Raw genomic sequence first — 19362 nt, 5'->3', positions numbered from 1 at the left:
TTCCTTGGACCAAACAATGAGAGTTACTCTGTACAGGAGAACCCGGAGTTTTAAACTCTAGGTAGCATATGATGTAATAGATATCTGATTCATTTCACATGCAATCAAATGGAGATTTTGATTTAACTGATAGACAATGATACGATTTTAAGCAACAAGACTGGGAATTTGTTGTTTGAATTATCATCTTTGTAACATCGTTGAAACGACTCTTTGTCAAGTTGTGAAATCATCTTAAAACTGTTTTTGATCAGTGAAGTTCACATGATATTCATTATTCTGATCTTTCTGATTTTAAACTCAAGAGTCCATGGAAGTATGGAGCTCAGTCCTGATGTACTCACTAGATTATGTTTTGCTAAAAAGAAAGATGGATTTATTGATGGATCCTACTGTAGTACATGAACTATGTGGGTTCAGGCCTTATATCCCTCTTTCTTTTGCTCTCTTCTCTCCCCAGATAAAAGTCTTCTCCTTTTATTTTGTAACGGCAAGGCCATCTTCTTCATGGTATCAGAGAGCAACTCTACACCTTGTCAGATGTTCATGTGTTGTTTATCTTGTCTATACATATGTTTGGGCGAGCATATTTTACCTTCATTGCTTTTCATGTTTGTGTTGTGCCATGCTATCCATACCTTCATTGCAGCTTGGGACATCAGTGCTTCAAAAACCGGCAGATCCTACCATGGTGTGCATCCCGTGTGGTGGTTGCGTTTGGCATCGTGCCATAGTGTGCCCAGTCACCATCGGTGTGCTCTCAATCTTTCTCTAGTGTCCTCACACTCAGGTTGTGCGCCTTTCCGGGGTGGTGTACCAGTGGTCTTGTTGTGGTGCACCTGCCATCCGATGGTACACCCCCTCTGTAGCACTGGCTTCTGGTCCTGCCATGGTGTACCCACTCTCCGGCGACACCTAGTGGCCCTTCCACTGTGCATTTTCACTGGGATGCCAACATCACAATCTTCTTGTCCTTCCATCAAATATGCTCTGATACCATGTTGGAAAAAAAGAGATGGAGAGATGGATGCAAAAGGGATGGGAAGAGTTGACTGCCTTGGGACTTAAACAAATAGCATGATGAAGTACTAAAAGGGATCACTTTTCATTAATTATTTTTGACAAAAAACTTCAGGTTCTTATATGGGAGAGGACAGGAAGAGAAAGGGAGGCCTGCTTCAACATTGGTATTCAAAAGGGAGGAGGGGACCTACAAGAAGTGATGCCCCCTATGGAATGGATGTCACATATAGTGGGAACATACTTTGGGGATGGACATCACACACAAGAGACAAAGAGAGGGAAATTGGTAATACTTCTACTCTACACACACAAATGGCAAAATTCCTGTGTGAAATGATGGAATAGCTCCAGATGGATGAAACAACTAAAATGCCCTAGATATGAACGTGATTATATGCCTAAAATAGGCAGATTGTAGGGCACACTTTTTTGTCTAAAACACCCTACTAAATGGGGAATGATCCATTTTCATGGTAATCTTACAGTTAACCAATAGTCAACACTTTACCAAAAGGTCATGAAGAAGATCACGGCTGATGCATGAAGGCAATAACATCTTCACTACCTTCCTTGTTGGAGACCAGAGAGTCTACTACCAGTATCTCTTGTGCCATCTTTTGGCATGCTGAATAGATGGAGGAAGCACCTGTATATAGTGGAGTTGAGATGTGATAGTATACCGCACTAGGGACTACAATTTATCACTTATCACAGATTATCTTCTTATCTATTTGACTTTGGTACCAATTTTGGAGACAGCCTTATCTTTATGAAATTGTATGGAGCTATAGTTCTGAAGATGACTCCATTTGAAATCTCTCATGTCAGGCCACAACTTTCTCCTTGAGATAATCCTTGCTCATCCTGCACTTGTTAATGCTACTGCCATAGCTACCAGTCATGCCAGCTTTGGTTATGCAAAAAATGCTTCATCATATGGTAAAGGGTATATAGATGATATCATATGGAAGTTGAGACAAAGGTCATGGATTGAAGACAGGTCACCTCTCAAATAACTAAATCCATTATGTTCATACAGATCACACTTAAATACTTGTTACACATTAAAGGGCTACCCTTCCATGTTACATGCAACTTATTGTGATGATGGAGTTCAAACACACTATCAAAATAATCTTTATGGTAGTACAATATTCTTTATGCCCAACAACCCATGTGTACTCAGCATGAAATCTCAGCCACATGCACACAGTATTAAAGGTTTTACGAAGGCGTGGCTTTAGGAACTGAGCGAAGAAGCGACTTTAGGCGCGAGTTTACGAGCGGGACTCCGCAACTAGAGCACATGTTTCTCCATAGGACTGGGAGTAACCTTTGGCTAGCAACCATGGCTTGTAACCCTCCTAGGAACCATCTGCACACCACTCGACCGATCTCCATCATACATACTTTTTCCCCTAGGGAGCACTAAAATTCTTCCCTTACCATTCTTCAAAAGTGTCTCCATCTCTTTATCCATAACTCTCATCCAATTCTTATCTATTATGGCATACTGCCATGAAATCTGTATTATTGGGGAGTTTAGTGTCAGTATAAAGGAATGATACACTGGTGTAACATTTTGGTATTTAATGAAACTTGACATGGAATATTTTTCCTTTTGAGTACAAATAGTGTTCGCCCATCTCGATACCGGTACTGGATGACGGAATCAGGATGGATGCTGTATCGGATCTCGGAAAGGCAATTTCCGGTATCCGTTCATTTTGATATCCAGATATTGGATATTGGTATTGGATATCGGTTGCTACAGTACCGATATCCGATACCGATATCCGTCTCGATGTCGAGATCCGTCTCCGTCTCAGGGGGAAGGATGACGATATCGGATATCGGGTGTGGATATCGATTTTCGATATCCAACACTGATATATTTTATAAAAACATATTTCATTCATTATTAAAGAGAGATTAGGCGAATCAACTTGTGGTAGAGGGTATTTAGAGCTTTTAATTTGTTTATTGGCGCTGTAATATATACAAGTCTAACTTTTTTTTTTCTTCCATATGGGATAACAGCAGGATTCCGAGAGTAACAAACTCTGAATACTTTATCCCATATGGAAGATAAAAGAAATTTCGGCCTGTATTTATTAGACGAAGTATTAATATCATAAATATATATTATATATAAGCCGATTATAATATAAACAAAATCCATCGATATAACATTAATTCATTTAATATATATGCCTTGTGTAATATATACAGCGCACGATTTAAAATATCTTCCATATGGGAAACAGGATTCAAATTTTAATGTAAACTGCGAATCCTGTTATCCCATATGAAAGAAAATAAAAATATTACACTGTATTTATTAATCGAGGTTCATAACATATCAAAATGTAAGTTGTTAGATTTAAATAAACCAATGAATGAGATAGATAGCTGAATTTTTGTCAGTCGATACCGGTTCCAATAACCGGATATCGAAAACAGATATCCGGCATCCGGTATCCGTCGCGTCCCTCTACCTACGGTATCCGGTACCGATATCCGACTACCCCTTAGAGACGGATATCGTCCGATACCTGATATCCGATATCTGGCGCCGCCCCATTTTTTCCCGAATATCAGATATCGGTTGTCCGATACCGGATGACGGACGGATATCGGTTTGGCGAACCCTAACTACAAATTATCTTTTTTTTAAAGCAATAGGCACCCACAGTCATCTTCTTCTCCAACAGCATTTGGTTGGATAAAATCCTCTGATTCTTCCTCTTGATTTTCACATACTGCCATAAAATTTATCATCATCCAATAGAGGGGATGATTTTATTTTAATATATTTGTCAACCATCTGCAACTAATATGCATGGATGTAAGTACTACTTCACTAACAATTATCGACATCAACGCAACCATATTTAAGTGCACAAATCGAGAAATGGTAAGTATTACTTCACCCAACAGATATTTAAGTGCACCGTGATGGAAAAGCAAAGTTCTCTCAATTGTCACCACATGCCAATTTTTCCTCCATGAAACCCCATTTTGTTGGGGTGTATTTATACATGATTATTCTTGTATTGCCACTTGGAGTTTGAAATAGGTTGATGATCTTTATTGAAAAGGTTAAGGCATTATCAGTTCTAAAATGTTTAATAGATGCATCAAACGGATTTCTTTACCATGGCTATAAATTTTGTCACAAGTTGAGGAGTTGAACTCATTACTACTCTAAAATCATCAAGAAATATTAATGAACCAATGGGACCCTGCTATTCTAACTTTTGAAAAATGGACCCCGGACATCCCAATAGATTAATTTGAATGGTAAAGAGTTATAATTACTTCTTCCATTGAAAATGGCTTTTGGTGCTTATGAAATTATAAAATCAACAACTTCAGCTACATATTTAAAAATATTCAATATTCTTTTATTTACAAATAAAAATCACCCATCAGTTTTCATGTTTTAAACATATTCAATTTTTAGGAATATTGATTGTGATGTCAGGTCAGGAACATGTAAGGTTTTTTTATGAAAATCGAAACGCTTCCTGTTAGTTTAAGTGGCTAAGGAGTAACCTATGGGGGGTTAATTACGTTATCTATAAAATTTATATTTAACTTAGTTAAGTAACATTTGATTTTTCTAACCAGGAAATGAGGTAGAGGAGATGGGAGACAATTATTTTTTTGACAGCTTAGGCTGATCCGTAATATTTTTTGGGGGTATCCATCCAAGGTAATGATGTGCCCTAGCCGTGTTTGTGTGAATGCCCCCAAGTAAATCACTTGGAAATAGGGATGAACAAGGATACTGATAAAAAAATAAAAAGTCAGTGAAGCTAATCATCATGCACCCCAAAGTATTCCATGGAGCGACGATGCTTGACCTACTTCACTTGGCCCCTGTATCCTTCTCTACTTTGCCCCCAAGGTATTCTTCTTCTGGCCCCCAAAGCTTTAACCTGGCTGACGACAAAGATCAATGGGAACAATATATTTCTGAAAATTATGGATTTCTCCTCATCAAAAATTATTATATAATTAGTCTCATTAAGTTGTGTTTAAGATAAGGCATAAATCCATGTATTTGAACAGGAATTTTCTTTAAGATCATAAATTTGGTAATTCAGAGATAAAAATAGTAAATGTAATAATGAATTCCATGCAGCAATATCTCCATATTTGTGGTTGATATTTCCTCTAGTCCTCTTCTCCTTCACGTTTCTCTTCAAATGAAATTTTTTTATTTGTCTTTAACCTTGGTGCTTAAAACTAAAATACATCCTTAATTCCTACACTGCATTTTATCATGCTTGCTCGTATGAATTTGTAATGCGATTAGCAACAACTAATGCATCATAAAAAATATACAAAATCAAATTTAATGGATCTCCAGATATCGTTCTATCCATGTTCTTAGTCAACTACCCGATTCCTCTACATCCAAGTTCAAACCCCTGTAACGTTTCCAGAACTCAACCAAACTACAAGATTCTAAGTGTTATAGATTTTCCTGAATGTTATAAACTATTTTAAGGTTGAAAAAACACAAAATGAACCTAAAACTGAAATATAAGATAACAAAATTATCACAAAGATCGAGGACGTACAAAATCCTTTGGACTTGGGTTGATGTTAGCCACAAATATCCATTTGAAAAAATACTTTAAAACTTTTGATAAAGATCTCTCTAGATTTTGGACTCTAATTTCAGAGAGCAAGGAGGAGGGGACTTAGAAATTCATCAAGAGTCCAAAATTTATATGTATTTATTAATAGTAGACAATATGAAATTGTAATCCTCTTAATTTAAAATTTAAAATTTTACCATTTTCCATAAATTCAAAACAGTTCTAAAGCGTTAAGAGTTAAAAACTAGCCGGTATGCCAAGATCCTCAGCTTTAAAAAATCTGAAAATTTATGTTATAATTACTGCATTATTTTACTCAAGATATCACCATTAGATAATATATTTAATCTTCATTAAGTTATCAACAGATTCAGCCTTAAATATCTGAAGGTAATAATTGAGAATTTGACAAAGTCATTAAAATAATCATCTAAGGTCAAATTCGCATAATATTTGAACATTGTTAGACAATATTTTTATCTTCATCTCATAGAATATCCAAGTCCTAAATAAGTGATTTGACCTTTTGCCGTATGGTCAAACTTACAAGCTTTTTATTTAACTAAGGACAGTATTTGGTCTTCACTTGCAACTAAACTATTTGACTAAGGACATATTGTACTTAATCACAATCCCATAAAAGGCATGCATTAGTTCTAAAATTCATCAAAACCCATATTAAAGCATTTTAATAAAATACCCTTAAGGCTTAATCTTTACTTCCAATTCCAAAACCCTATAGGAACTTTTATCCTACAGTAAATTCTTGTGTGTTTGTCTTTCATGGCATGTACATATGGAATTTATAATGGAATATATTTTTGTGATATGTTCCCCCAGTATCCAATATGCAATCAGTATACACATGAGATGAAGGAGATAAATAACTAGATTGTGACAAAGAATTAGAGCTGCTGTACCTATTCAATTTTCAACTTATTTCTTTGGAGTACTCAGATCATCATCATGAGCCTTGAAAATGATAATAACAGTATCACATGCCTGAACCTCAGGTACTAACTGCTCACCCTCTTGTGCATGAGCCATGTCTACTTGGACTGACCAAGGTGGGTGGCAACACGTAAATTATAGGGTTAATTCTGGGGAAGTTGAACTTTTATGCATTAAAATGAATATAAATATGCTTTATCAATCTTTAAATGATTAAACCTATTTTTAGATTTTATTCTGAATTTTTAATTTTAATTATATTTTAATTAATTTTTTTAACATTAAATCCTTAAAGAACTTAATTTTCTTGTTCAGGATTTATTTTTTCATGAATTATTTTGACTTATATTCAGAGAGATGAAGTTTCTACGTTAAAATATATATTTTTATGACTTAGTATTAACTGTATAAAGGTTTATAATGTATTATTTTGAGTTTAATTTTTTGTGCGCCATGTGTTGCCATTCGATTCATTGAATGGTGACCAATTATGAGTTTTCGCAATGATTAGCTGTGTGAATCATTACAAAAAGTGTAATTATGGCATTGCAATGCCATAATGTGCCAATCATCGGCTGACATTTAATGTACTTTTTTCACTTGATGAAACTACAAAGTAAATAGATATATATATTTATATATATATATATCTTAGAAAAACACAATCAAACAACAAGCAAGACCTTTCAGCTCTGATACCACTTGATGTGGGACATGAAAATTTAATTTGTGAAATTAATAAATTAACACAAATATATTATTAATCATGTGTTCCTTGAGGGTGATCCGAATTCGCTTGAATCCTATAGAAGGGGACTAAGTCAATGGAGCAGGGATTTAACAAAGATACTTTGGTAATACTCATGATATTCCTAACTTAATGGAAATAGCAGATTTGAAATGATCAACCAAAGTTTACCACGCGGAAAGTCTAAAGTAAGCAATCACTCAGAGAAAATTAACCATTATCATGAACCACAATTATCTCAAAGTTTAGGTGTCACAAGGTACCTCAGAGATGGGAGCAACTAGCTTGTATGTTCTGATGTTGAATGGTCTTGATTGATGTTGATCTGGAGCTTCATGAGCAGATGTGGATAATGAGAGGAGAAGGTGGGGAAGCAGAAAAAAGGGAGTTTGAGATTTGATTGTCACGAGAAAATGTTGATGTGTAATGTGAAAGGGGTGGAGATGAAGTGTGGAAAATGATTTACAAATTGGATGGGATAAGGTGTGGGAATTGATGAAGTTAAGAAGAAGGGAGACAATGAGAACTAGATGGAGATGATGGGGTGAGATGAAGAGGTGTGTTGAATGATGGGGATGATGGGGATAAGATGATATGAAAATGATGGAGATGATAAAGTATGGAGAACCGGAAATGAGGAACCCTAGAGGAGTTGACGGTGTTGAAGAAGCAAAGCCGTCGTAGCCGTTCCGTTGATGTTTCGTTGCTGTTATCACCATAAAATCACCAAGGAATCATTCTTTTCTCACAAAAAACTTCATATTAATTCTCAAGCAAAAGTGTCCATACAAGCAGGCTCATAGACCTTTAAAAAGAAAATAAAACATGCAGTTACAAAGAAATTTGACATTCGACAAGGAAATTCTTCCAACCCACAAGGAAAGTGTCCACATGCCAGATCACATAGCATATGGAATATTTCCATATCATTAAGAATTATTAATGATGGAAAGTGTCCATATGCTATGTGATCTGACTAGCTGGAGGAAAGTGTCCGTTGCCACAAATTTTTTTTCATTACATAAATTGAGAATATTTCCACATCATTAAGAATTATTAATGATGGAAAGTGTTCATATGCTATGTGATCTGACTAGCTGGACAAAAGTTTCCATTAATGATGGGATATATTATGTGGCATATGGAGAGTATCCATATGCCACATAGTTTTCAATGCTTTAAAAGTATAACAATTAATTTTTTCATAAATGTGACAAGAAAAAAATTCAAGATAAAATAATCAATAAAGAATCACAAACCTGAGACACATTATGTGATCTGACTAGCTGAAATGGAATTTATACGAATAATGAGGCTTTATAAATATTTATAATACACTTTCTACTTACAAGACCCCTCAGATTGCAATTGATATTAAAAATTGTGGTGGAATCTACACTGAATCCAAAGATGCCCAACTTACAGGTAATCTGACTTGGATTGATAAAGAGAAGAAAAAATAAATGGCTCAGAGTGATTCAAATTTAGAATGCAACAACTGATGATCTGGAGGAGTGTCGGGCTGAAATTTGTAGGGATGCTTGGTATCTCTCTCCTTTGATCATGCATATGATTGTGTCTACATATAGAGCCTTGTATCCTTCTAAAAATCATATTTAAGTTTCTCTTACATTAGTACACCTAGTGAAAGAAAGTGAGCTTGAGATATATCTAATATCTTGGTACAATAAGTGGTTTGAAGTTGGAAGACAAAAGATACATGGAGGGGCTCCCCTGAAACAAATATTGGTTTAATCTTGGGGAACATTAGGATCTAAAGTGAGTTTCTTGCACTTACATTGTTATCTACTTGCACAAAATTCCACATATCCTTTGTCTTTTCTTCTTACGACCCAAACAATAAAGAGTGATTGGGGATACTCCTAGAATATTGATGATGAGCATGATGATCATGCTGATGATTTCAACACATTTATCTCATCTAATTATTTTGATCATTAGTTTGATGGATAATTCACATTCAAATTGGGAAGATAGATCTAGGATGCTCTTAGACTATCATTGATGATGGTGATCATGGTATCTTTATCTCTTTGTCATACTCATTTTATTTTGATCATAAGTTAGATGGATCACTTTTATTACTATTTAAATAAAAAAATAAAGGACTGAAATGATACAAGAACATTGATGTTGATTACTATTATGATGATCTCAGCATCAGTATCTTATCAACTATCTTGTCTAATCAGATATTCAGTAGGTCATTTCTTCTTTTCTATTCCTAAAATATCAAGAATGATTATCTAGGGTTACACAATTGTGACCTAAAGTCACCTGATTTGACAGTTTGGTATAATACCATTGGTCTAGTCATGTTGATCAGTTAATGTCAACATAAAAATGCAATGGATCATTTCTATCCAGTTTGGCTCCCACTTTGTCAAGCCAATTCCTCCCAATAAAAGTGATTCCAGGTTGATAAACCAGCTCTTCAAAACCAAGTAAAACTGTATGACTTTTCTAATTTGATTATGTCATTAATTAGTCATCCTGACCAGACCAGGATCACAGCAGAACTAGACAATACCAGACAAGATCAAGTTAAAGGCCTTTGAGCACATCAGGAGTTCGTGATATTCAAGGAAGTATTATTGAGTTAAAGGCCTAATTAGGTGCATTTAGGTCATTTCCTTCCCATTCATCAGAGCATTAACATATATACTTACATATTTATACTTAATTTAGTTGATCTACATAAAGTAGAAACAGTTAGGGTTTGACGGTCCCAGTCCGGTCCGTACTTTTAGCAAGGACCTAAACCTTACCTAAGGATCGGTGCGGTTCCAGTCCGGTCTCGTCTGGTCCCGGTCCGGTCCCGGTCCAGTCATGTTGACTATCATGATTATCATGGTATGGACTTCTCATCAAAGGGAAAGTTTGTTTCAAAGTCACTTATGAAGCCCATCTTGAAAAATGAAAAGAAGAATAAAATAAGGTTGAAAGAAGAATAATTGAACAATAAAAGAAGAATAAAGGAAGATCAAAAGGAAGAAGGTAAAGAAACATATTTAGAAATAAGAAAATCAGGAGAAAGAGGAAGAAGGAAATTGTAGGCAAAAAGGAAATAAGAAGAAAAGAAGATGGAAAGAAGAAGAAAGCAGAATAAAATAAGAAGGCAAGAATAATAAAAACAAGGAGAAAAAGAAAGCAAAAGAAGAACGGATGATGAAAAGAAGAATACAATAAAAAGAGAAGAAGCCTAAAAGAAATGAAGAAAACTTGACAGAGTAGAGTGTAGAGCGGAGAAACCTAAGATAGCTTGGAATACAATGAAACAAACTTGACAGAGTTGGAGAGAAAAAAAAACAAGGTTAAACTAAACATTCTCAAGATTGAGAGCAAGAAAGAGGGACTAAAGACGGGGAGAGAGAGAACGTGAGGGGGAGAGAGAGAACGTGAGGGGGAGAGAGAGCGAGCAAGAGAGGATGGGAGAGAGAGAAGAGAGTGTGCGAGAGAGAGAGAGAGAACGGGAGAAAGAGAGAGAGAACAGGAGAGAGAGAGAGAGAGTGAGAGAGAGGACGTGCGAGAGAGAGAGAGAACGGGATAGAGAGAAAACTGGAGAGAGAGAGAGCGTGCGAGAGAGAGAGAGAGAACGGGAGAAAGAGAGAGAGAACAGGAGAGAGAGAGAGAGTGCGAGAGAGAGAGAGAACAGGAGAGAGAGAGAGCGTGCGAGAGAGAGAGAGAGAACGGGAGAAAGAGAGAGAGAACAGGAGAGAGAGAGAGAGTGCGAGAGAGAGAGAGAGAACGGGATAGAGAGAGAACAGGAGAGAAAGAGAGCGTGCGAGAGAGAGAGAGAGAAAGGGAGAAAGAGAGAGAGAACAGGAGAGAGAGAGAGCGTGCGAGAGAGAGAGAGAGAGCGGGAGAGAGAGAGAGAGAGAGAGAGAGAGAGAGAGAGAGAGAGAGAGAGAGAGAGAGAGAGAGGGAGAGAGAGAGAGAGAACAGGAGAGAGAGAGAGAGAGAGAGAGAGAGAGAGCGTGCGAGAGAGAGAGAGAGAACGGGAGAAAGAGAGAGAGAACAGGAGAGAGAGAGAGAGAGAGAGAGAGAGAAAGCGTGCGAGAGAGAGAGAGAGAACGGGAGAAAGAGAGAGAGAGAGAGAGAGAGAGAGAGCGAGCGAGAGAGAGAGAGAGAGAGAGAGAGAGAGAGAGAGAGAGAGAGAGAGAGAGAGAGAGAGAGAGAGAGAGCGTGCGAGAGAGAGAACGGGAGAAAGAGAGAGAGAGAGTGAGAGAGAGAGAGAGAGAGCGTGCGAGAGAGAGAGCGGGAGAGAGAGAGAGAGAGCAGGAGAGAGAGAGAGAGAGTGCGAGAGAGAGAGAGAGAGAACGGGAGAAAGAGAGAGAGAACAGGAGAGAAAACGGGAGAAAGAGAGAGAGAACAGGAGAGAGAGAGAGTGAGAACAGGAGAGAGAGAGAGTGAGAGAGAGAGAGAGCGTGCGAGAGAGAGAGAGAGAACGGGAGAAAGAGAGAGAGAACGGGAGAAAGTGAGAGAGAACAGGAGAGAGAGAGAGAGAGTGAGAACAGGAGAGAGAGAGAGAGAGAGAGAGAGAGAGAGGGAGCGAGAGAGAGAGAACGGGAGCAAGAGAGAGAGGGCAGGAGAGAGAGAGAGCGTGCGAGAGAGAGAGGACGGGAGAAAGAGAGAGAGAACAGGAGAGAGAGAGAGCGTGCGAGAGAGAGAGAGAACGGGAGAAAGAGAGAGAGAACAGGAGAGAGAGAGAGAGCGTGCGAGAGAGAGAGAGAACGGGAGAAAGAGAGAGAGAACGGGAGAGAGAGAGAGAGAACAGGAGAGAGAGAGAGCGTGCGAGAGAGAGAGAGAGAACGGGAGAAAGTGAGAGAGAGTGAGAGAGAGAGAGCGTGCGAGAGAGAGAGAGAGAACGGGAGAAAGTGAGAGAGAGTGAGAGAGAGAGCGTGCGAGAGAGAGAGAGAACGGGAGAGAGAGAGAGAGAGTGAGAGAGAGAGCGCGAGCGAGAGAGAGAGAGAGAACGGGAGAAAGTGAGAGAGAGTGAGAGAGAGAGAGCGTGCGAGAGAGAGAGAGAACGGGAGAAAGTGTAAGAGAGTGAGAGAGAGAGAGAACGGGAGAAAGTGAGAGAGAGTGAGAGAGAGAGAGCGTGCGAGAGAGAGAGAGAGAGCGGGAGAGAGAGAGAGAGTGAGAGAGAGAGAGAGCGTGCGAGAGAGAGAGAGAGAGCGGGAGAGAGAGAGAGAGAGAGAGAGAGAGCGTGCGAGAGAGAGAGAGAGAGAGAGAGAACGGGATAGAGAGAGAGAATGAGAGAGAGAGCGTGAGAGAGAGAGAGCGAGAGAGAGTGAACGTGAGAGAGAAAGAGAGAACAGGAGAGAGAGAGAACGGGAGAGAGAGAGAGAGAGAGCGAGCGTGCGAGAGAGAACGGGAGAGCGAGTGTGAGAGAGAGAGAACGCGAGAGAGAGAGCGTGCGAGAGAGAGAGAACGGGAGAGAGCCGACGAGAAAGAGCACGAGAGAGAAAGCGAGGGACGGAGGGAGAGAGAAGGCGAGGGAGAGAGAGGGGGGGACGCGACCAGGCAGGGGGAACACGATCGGTGGAGGGGGAAGCAGGGATTTTTTATTTATTTATTATAATCCAGTCCCGGTCCGGTTTGACAATCGGACCGGATCCGGCCCGAACGGCCGGTCCTCCCTAAAATGGTGGACCGGCGGTCCCGGTTCGGTCCGGTCCGACAGTTCCCCGGTCCAATATGTCAAACCCTAGAAATAGTGGTTAGAGATTTTTACAGTGTTAAGAACAACTTGAATTTTTATACAAAGTTCGCTGAAAGTAAGAAAAGAGTTTATGATCCTGTTGAAGTGAAATTTCAAATTTTCACTTTGATGAAAGTTATTATTAAGAAACCTTATGATTACTATGATCTCCACTTGAGGTAAAGTGGGAAAAAAATCGGCTGTATTCAAATCGGCTCTACATGATTGTACGATGATAATTTATAATGACATGTTTATATTTTCACACATGGTTATGATCGTCGCCACTTAACATCGGCAGAGCTATAAGTTTATTGATGTGTTTCTATATTGGGAGATCCCAACTTTAACATTGAGATGAAATGTGACTTATTGGTCATGTGTCACACGCTTGATTGACGAAATGCTCACTAATTACAACGATCGTTGGATTTTAACGAGTACAGTATCACGAGGTCGATTTCTATGCAAAGATTCTCAGATTCTACGACTTGCCGAAGTAAATTGTCTATTCTTCTGACATACAATTCGTTCACCACGGAACTCAATCTCGCCAATCAAGAAAAACTTCTTCGCAGTTGGAACATGACCAGAACAAAGTGTGTACAATTCGATTATCAACCTGACGAAGAGGCTCCAATTCAAAACCCTAACCTCCGAATCCGTAGAGAGTGCGGCCCTGGCGCTTGAGCGCGTACACCACATCCATCGCAGTGACTGTTTTCCGGCGAGCGTGCTCGGTGTAGGTCACGGCATCGCGGATCACGTTCTCGAGGAAGATCTTGAGAACGCCTCTGGTTTCTTCGTAGATCAGACCGCTGATGCGCTTCACTCCGCCACGGCGAGCCAGACGACGAATTGCTGGCTTGGTTATGCCTTGAATGTTGTCTCTGAGTACCTTGCGATGGCGCTTGGCCCCGCCCTTGCCCAGCCCCTTTCCTCCCTTGCCGCGCCCCGACATTGTTGAAGCTTCTTCAAACTACACGCTCGAACTGAGAGATTTGTTATGGAAGAAGACGACGGGCTCTATTTATACGTTCCTGTTTGAATTTTCGCTCCGTCGGATCGAATCGTGGCCGTTGGATTAGAGGACGATCCGCGTGCTCTGATTGCGCGAATCCTAGTGGCTGGAAACTGTGGTCCGGCTAGTTGAGGTGGTTTCTCGCTTGAGGAGATGGGTAATAGTGCAAGGACGCGACGGGACGATTTTTTCGTCCGGGACGAAAAACTCGTCCCGTCTAGAGGTTTGGACGAAATTTGGGACGAGAATTCGTTCCGAGGACCACCGGACGAAACGGTTATCGTCCCGTGGGACGAAAAAACCGTATGTCCGGAGGTCTTGGACAATGGACGGACGAATCTGGACGAAAAACCGTCGGATTCACATCCGACGGTTGAGATGTAGCCACGTGGCCTCGCAATTGTAATTTGCATCAAAGTCCCTGTAATTTTATGCGCATTCATACTAACGCCACTCAGAAATAATTGTACATATATCCCTTCGCATTCTCTCTCCTCCATATTTCATTAAAAACTTTAAAAATCTAAATTAATATATTAAAAATATAACACGGGTTTTTTTCGTCCAGGACGAGGGACGGGACAGTTTTTGTACCGTCGGACAAAAACTTCGTCCCGTCCTCCGTCCCTGTACTGAATTTGGACATCGCACGGGACGAAATTCGTCCCGTCCCGTCCATCGTCCACATTCGGGATGATCCGGAACTATATTTATGTGGGCCAGGCTGTGGGAGTTTTAAGATTATGGTGGAGAACATAGAAAGATTGGGAAAATGAGGTATTGCAATGATTTAGCATTATGGTATAGTATCAGTTGGTTGGAAATTATTAATGTGAAGCTAGTGATCTAATTGTATTGGAGTTTAAAAGAGTACTTGGTAGGAATGAGATGACCTGATCGACAAAGGCGACTTCAAATTTGACGTAAAATTTAATCAAACCTTTTAATTTTTTATAAAGTACAGGAAGCCCTAGTTTATGGATGTTGCATGCCTTAGTCTATTCGTAACAAAGAAGTTGGATAGGCTGAATGGAAAAAAGGAAAGGGATAAGGGTGGTCGTCGCTTGGCGCGACGGCTGCTTGTTCAAATGCTGTCAATTACCATTCTCATTAACATGCCCATGATGTATCATTGACATGGTGTATTGTGATGAAGAATGCTTTAGGGATGTGTGACATGATGTTAGATTATGATGGTTGTTGATGTAGTCAAATTGATTTTGTCATTGTCACATTATCACCATTTCTTTGGGACACGGGATATGTTGAACCTATTTGTGCTCAAGGAACAGGACTGTGGGCACTACCACAAAGGATGAAAACCCAACTTTTTATCAATAGCCTAATGATAACACCCTAAATTCGGTCTTTATTTCATGCTATTAGCACAATTTTATGCATTTAAAGAGCTTAAAATGGGGTTGTTATTATCTATTTACATGAAAATACTGTTTTCAAGTGATTTCTGATTTTTCCCTAATTTTCTGTTAATTCTATGGATTTTATGGGATTTATTTGGGCTTGAAATAATTATTTTTGAATGAAAATAACAACTTTAATATTTAATTTCGAGATTTATCAGTACGGGGATGAATCAGTGAATTTTCTAGAATTTTCTTGGATTTTTTAAGATTTTCTGGGATTTTTCTGAGATTTATTTGAAGAAGAAATGCATTTTTTCTAAGAAAAAAGATATATTTATAAGGAAAAAAATGAGTAAGAAGATAATTTTTGAACTTTGATGGGTTTTTTGTAAATTTTCGTTGTAATTATACCCTCAAAACAGTCTTGGTTGTGGTTGTAGGCGTAAAGATGTTATTTAAAATTCTCTAGGGTTTTATTGCAAATGATTTAATATTTATTTTAATATTTTAGGAAAAAAACCAGAGGAGAGAGAATACGCAAAGGGCATATACACAAATATTTTTGGGTGGCATCCATCTGTAATTGCACGGTTTAAAATGGGTTTTTCCGCAAAAGGTCGCGTCTCGACGTGGCCTCATAATGTCCATCGGATGAGAATCCGACGGCGCTTGAGGAGGGTCAGCACCAGGAGGTAAGGTCACCGCCCGCGCGGCGCGTACAACACGCACACACACGCGGTGACGTGGCGCTTGCAGATTCGCCCGCGCTGCGAGAAACGCATGCGCCACGTGCATGTTAAATTTACAATGCTGATTTTCTCACCTTTTTTTCTTTATATTTTTATTTTCGCCAGGGGGTACGTGGCGCAACGAGAATGCACTCACCTGAAGAAGTTGAAACGTCGCCGCCAATGAAAAGACGACACCTCAGCGAGCGGTTAGAAGAAGAAAAAATTTAAATAAATGATTTAATCCAATGGCTAATAATCGTAATTTTGTCATTTTACCTAGGTATAAAAGCCGAATTTTGAGAGGGGGTCATTCTTGATGGTGTTCTATCACAGCTGCAAGACAGAGAGGAGCTCTAGCTTGGATCAACCTATCTGGTACCTTTTCCTTGTTTGTATTTGAACTTTTAGTGTATTTTGGATGATGTTTTGGTGAAATTTCTTCTTCATTCTTCTTGATCTTGGTCTGAACTTGTAAATCGCTAGGCTTGAGCGTAAGGTACAAGCCCTTACTGAGATTGAGAGGAGAGAATGAGAGATTTACCTAGATATTCCAAGTGCACATTAAAAACTATAAAAAACTTCAATTTCTAGGAGAGTAAATTTCCCTTTGTATTATCTAATTGTGTAGTTATTTCTGAATTAAGACCTACAAAACCAACCAACTCAAATCAAAATTTCCCTCTCAACCTCTCTAATTGACTCCTTGGACCCTTTTCTTTGGATCAAAGAAACCAGTTTAGAGCTCCCTATTTCTTCTATTCATCCCATCTCTTCTACCCCCCTTTCTAAATTTCTCATCTAATTAGGGTGATTTGATCTTCATTGAAGATCAAATCAACTCTAATTAGGATTGAATTACCAAGAAAACCATCAAATTGAATTCCTTACTAGCTTCCCTTGGACGACACTCGTACTTATCACTACACATCTTAAGTAGAGTTTTTATAAATTTTATTGTATAAGCTAAAATTGACAACGACAAGGGTTAAAAATTGCATAAAATTTACCCCTATTTTTGGCTTATCACCTTACATGGAAGGCCCACTAGTTTCTGTTATTGGCTTGACATGATCAATTTAAAAAATTCTGAAAGAGTGAACTTGATATTTCTAAGGTGGGAGATGATCGGCTTTATTTATATCGAGGGGGTATTTATTTGATTTTTTGTGTTGTGACACAGGCAACCAACAAATCATTGTCACGAGAGGCATCTTCATCAGGATCAATCTTAGGCAAAAGATGGTGTCAATGATACGAGTGATGTGGATGCTTTTAAGATGAATTTCATTTCATTTGAAAGACTGGGTGAAGAATGATTTGAGAGGGCAAGTTTGGCGAAGGAAGATGGATGATTATGAAGGGCTCATTTGTTATTGATTTGGGATTAATATTAACACTTAATATATGTTTTCATAAATATGATCACTTATCTATAACTTACATTTATATCCAAAAGGTACTATATGTGTAGGAAATTATTGATTTAATGTGATGTTATAATATGTTGTGATAATTTCTTATGTGTCATGCATTTTGAGCCAATTCCCTAATTATTGTAATTTTAGTTGAAATACACACATTTAGTTATTATTATACTTTATAATATTAGTTTGAGTTTTAATGATGTTCAATACCTTTCCATTTAGTTAAATGCAAAGTATCTAGAGGAAAGAGATGGGAAAATATAGGATTTAATGCCACAACGTATTGGGCCACAAAGGTGTTGGGCTCTAGGGCTTTGATTGAGATGAAACATAATTGATTCTTGCAACATAAAACTTTGAGCAGAATCGTAATGACATTCGAAAACCTATGATCAAATCACATGTCCATGGATCAGATACATGATTCCTTAGATTCTCAAGTAAAACATGATGAAATGCTCAAGTGTCTAGGCTCTAAATGTATACATGTGACCCCGGCTCATCAAATCTCACCCTCCATCTTTACAAGCCCTGTTATTGCTCCACTGCCATCTCCAGACCATCTGATCACATTGAGATTAGAGAGGAGCTAACAAAATAAGGGCGAATATGGGCAGGAAACCTGCACAATTCTAGTACGGATGAGTTTTTTTCAAGGCCTTTTCATATTTATCTGTAGCTTCATAAAACCCCTAAACTTTAAATGTATCTTCTACTGTTCTAAATATCATTTGTGTGGGACCCTCAAGGTTCATGTATCAGTCTTGTTAATGACTTTGACCAAGGACTTCATCACATCGTCTACGTGTCTATGAGATTGGAATCATGAGGATATCTCAAGGATCTGTAGTGTCATTTGTTTGAGAAGTGGATAGGAAGCTTAAATGCTTCGAGGATCACATGGATACATCTCGAGGGCAAAAAAATTTGTGCCTTGAAGAGACTCATTTAAGGAATCAATCATTTATGAATCATGGAATTCTAAACAGTCTTAGTGCAGGTGTATCAAGAATTGTTCACCCTCGATATATGAAGACGTAGCTCAAGGAGGGTGATGCAATGAAGTCAATGCCCAGGTGATTCAATTCATGTTTTTTTTATAATGTTTCAATTCCATTTTGTGTCTTCTGCTTAGAAATCATTTTATGTTTTTCATCCATATCGAGGCCCCAAACCCAACATCACAGTGACTTTGTGCATCATTCAGTTTTTTTTTGTTTCAAAGGTTTTATTTATTTATTTCATTTTCCGCATGATTGATTGCATTATAAATCATACCTAGAATCTTACAGATATTGTGCAGTTTAAAGTATTCCAAATAGTTTATCCATTGAAAATTTATTCAGCACCTTTAAATAAAGATTAATGAGACATTAAAAGAGGATATGGCATAAGAAAAGTACAAGAAATATAATGATAAAAATCTAGAGTTTATTTATAAAACATAGAGTCAATTAGAATTAAACTATTTTTTTATGATTGCTATAGTGAAATTAATGATCTAACCTAATTTTCATCACCAAATTAGAATTTTTTTTGTAAAGTTGAATTTGGATCCCTATATTTTTAGTGATTTTTTTGTGAGGATTTAAACTAATAATGTTTTAATTTGATGCCAAATCAAAAATTAAATATGATATCAATCACTTTCCACTTTTAAGATAGATAAAAATATCAGATTGGAAATGTATGTCAAAATTTTAAGTCTTTGGATAAGTTGGGAAATATATTTAGTTTTTCTCTCTAGGGTAAAATGATATCT

At 38.2% G+C, this 19362-nt stretch overlaps 1 protein-coding gene across 1 annotated transcript; it reads right to left on the bottom strand.

The window, feature by feature from the left end:
* Positions 1-13610: 13610 nt before the first annotated feature.
* LOC144709356 (histone H4) lies at positions 13611-14047 on the bottom strand. The gene has a single exon (XM_078582896.1). It carries the CDS (start codon positions 14019-14021, stop codon positions 13710-13712), a length of 312 nt encoding a protein of 103 aa, XP_078439022.1. The 5' UTR covers positions 14022-14047; the 3' UTR covers positions 13611-13709.
* Positions 14048-19362: the final 5315 nt, after the last annotated feature.

Source organism: Wolffia australiana, chromosome 11 (assembly GCF_029677425.1).
Source record: "Wolffia australiana isolate 7733 chromosome 11, ASM2967742v1".
In the NCBI taxonomy this organism is placed as follows: Eukaryota; Viridiplantae; Streptophyta; class Magnoliopsida; order Alismatales; family Araceae; genus Wolffia; species Wolffia australiana.
Note: the sequence above shows the minus strand (reverse complement) of the source record. Positions and strands in the feature narration are given on the sequence as shown.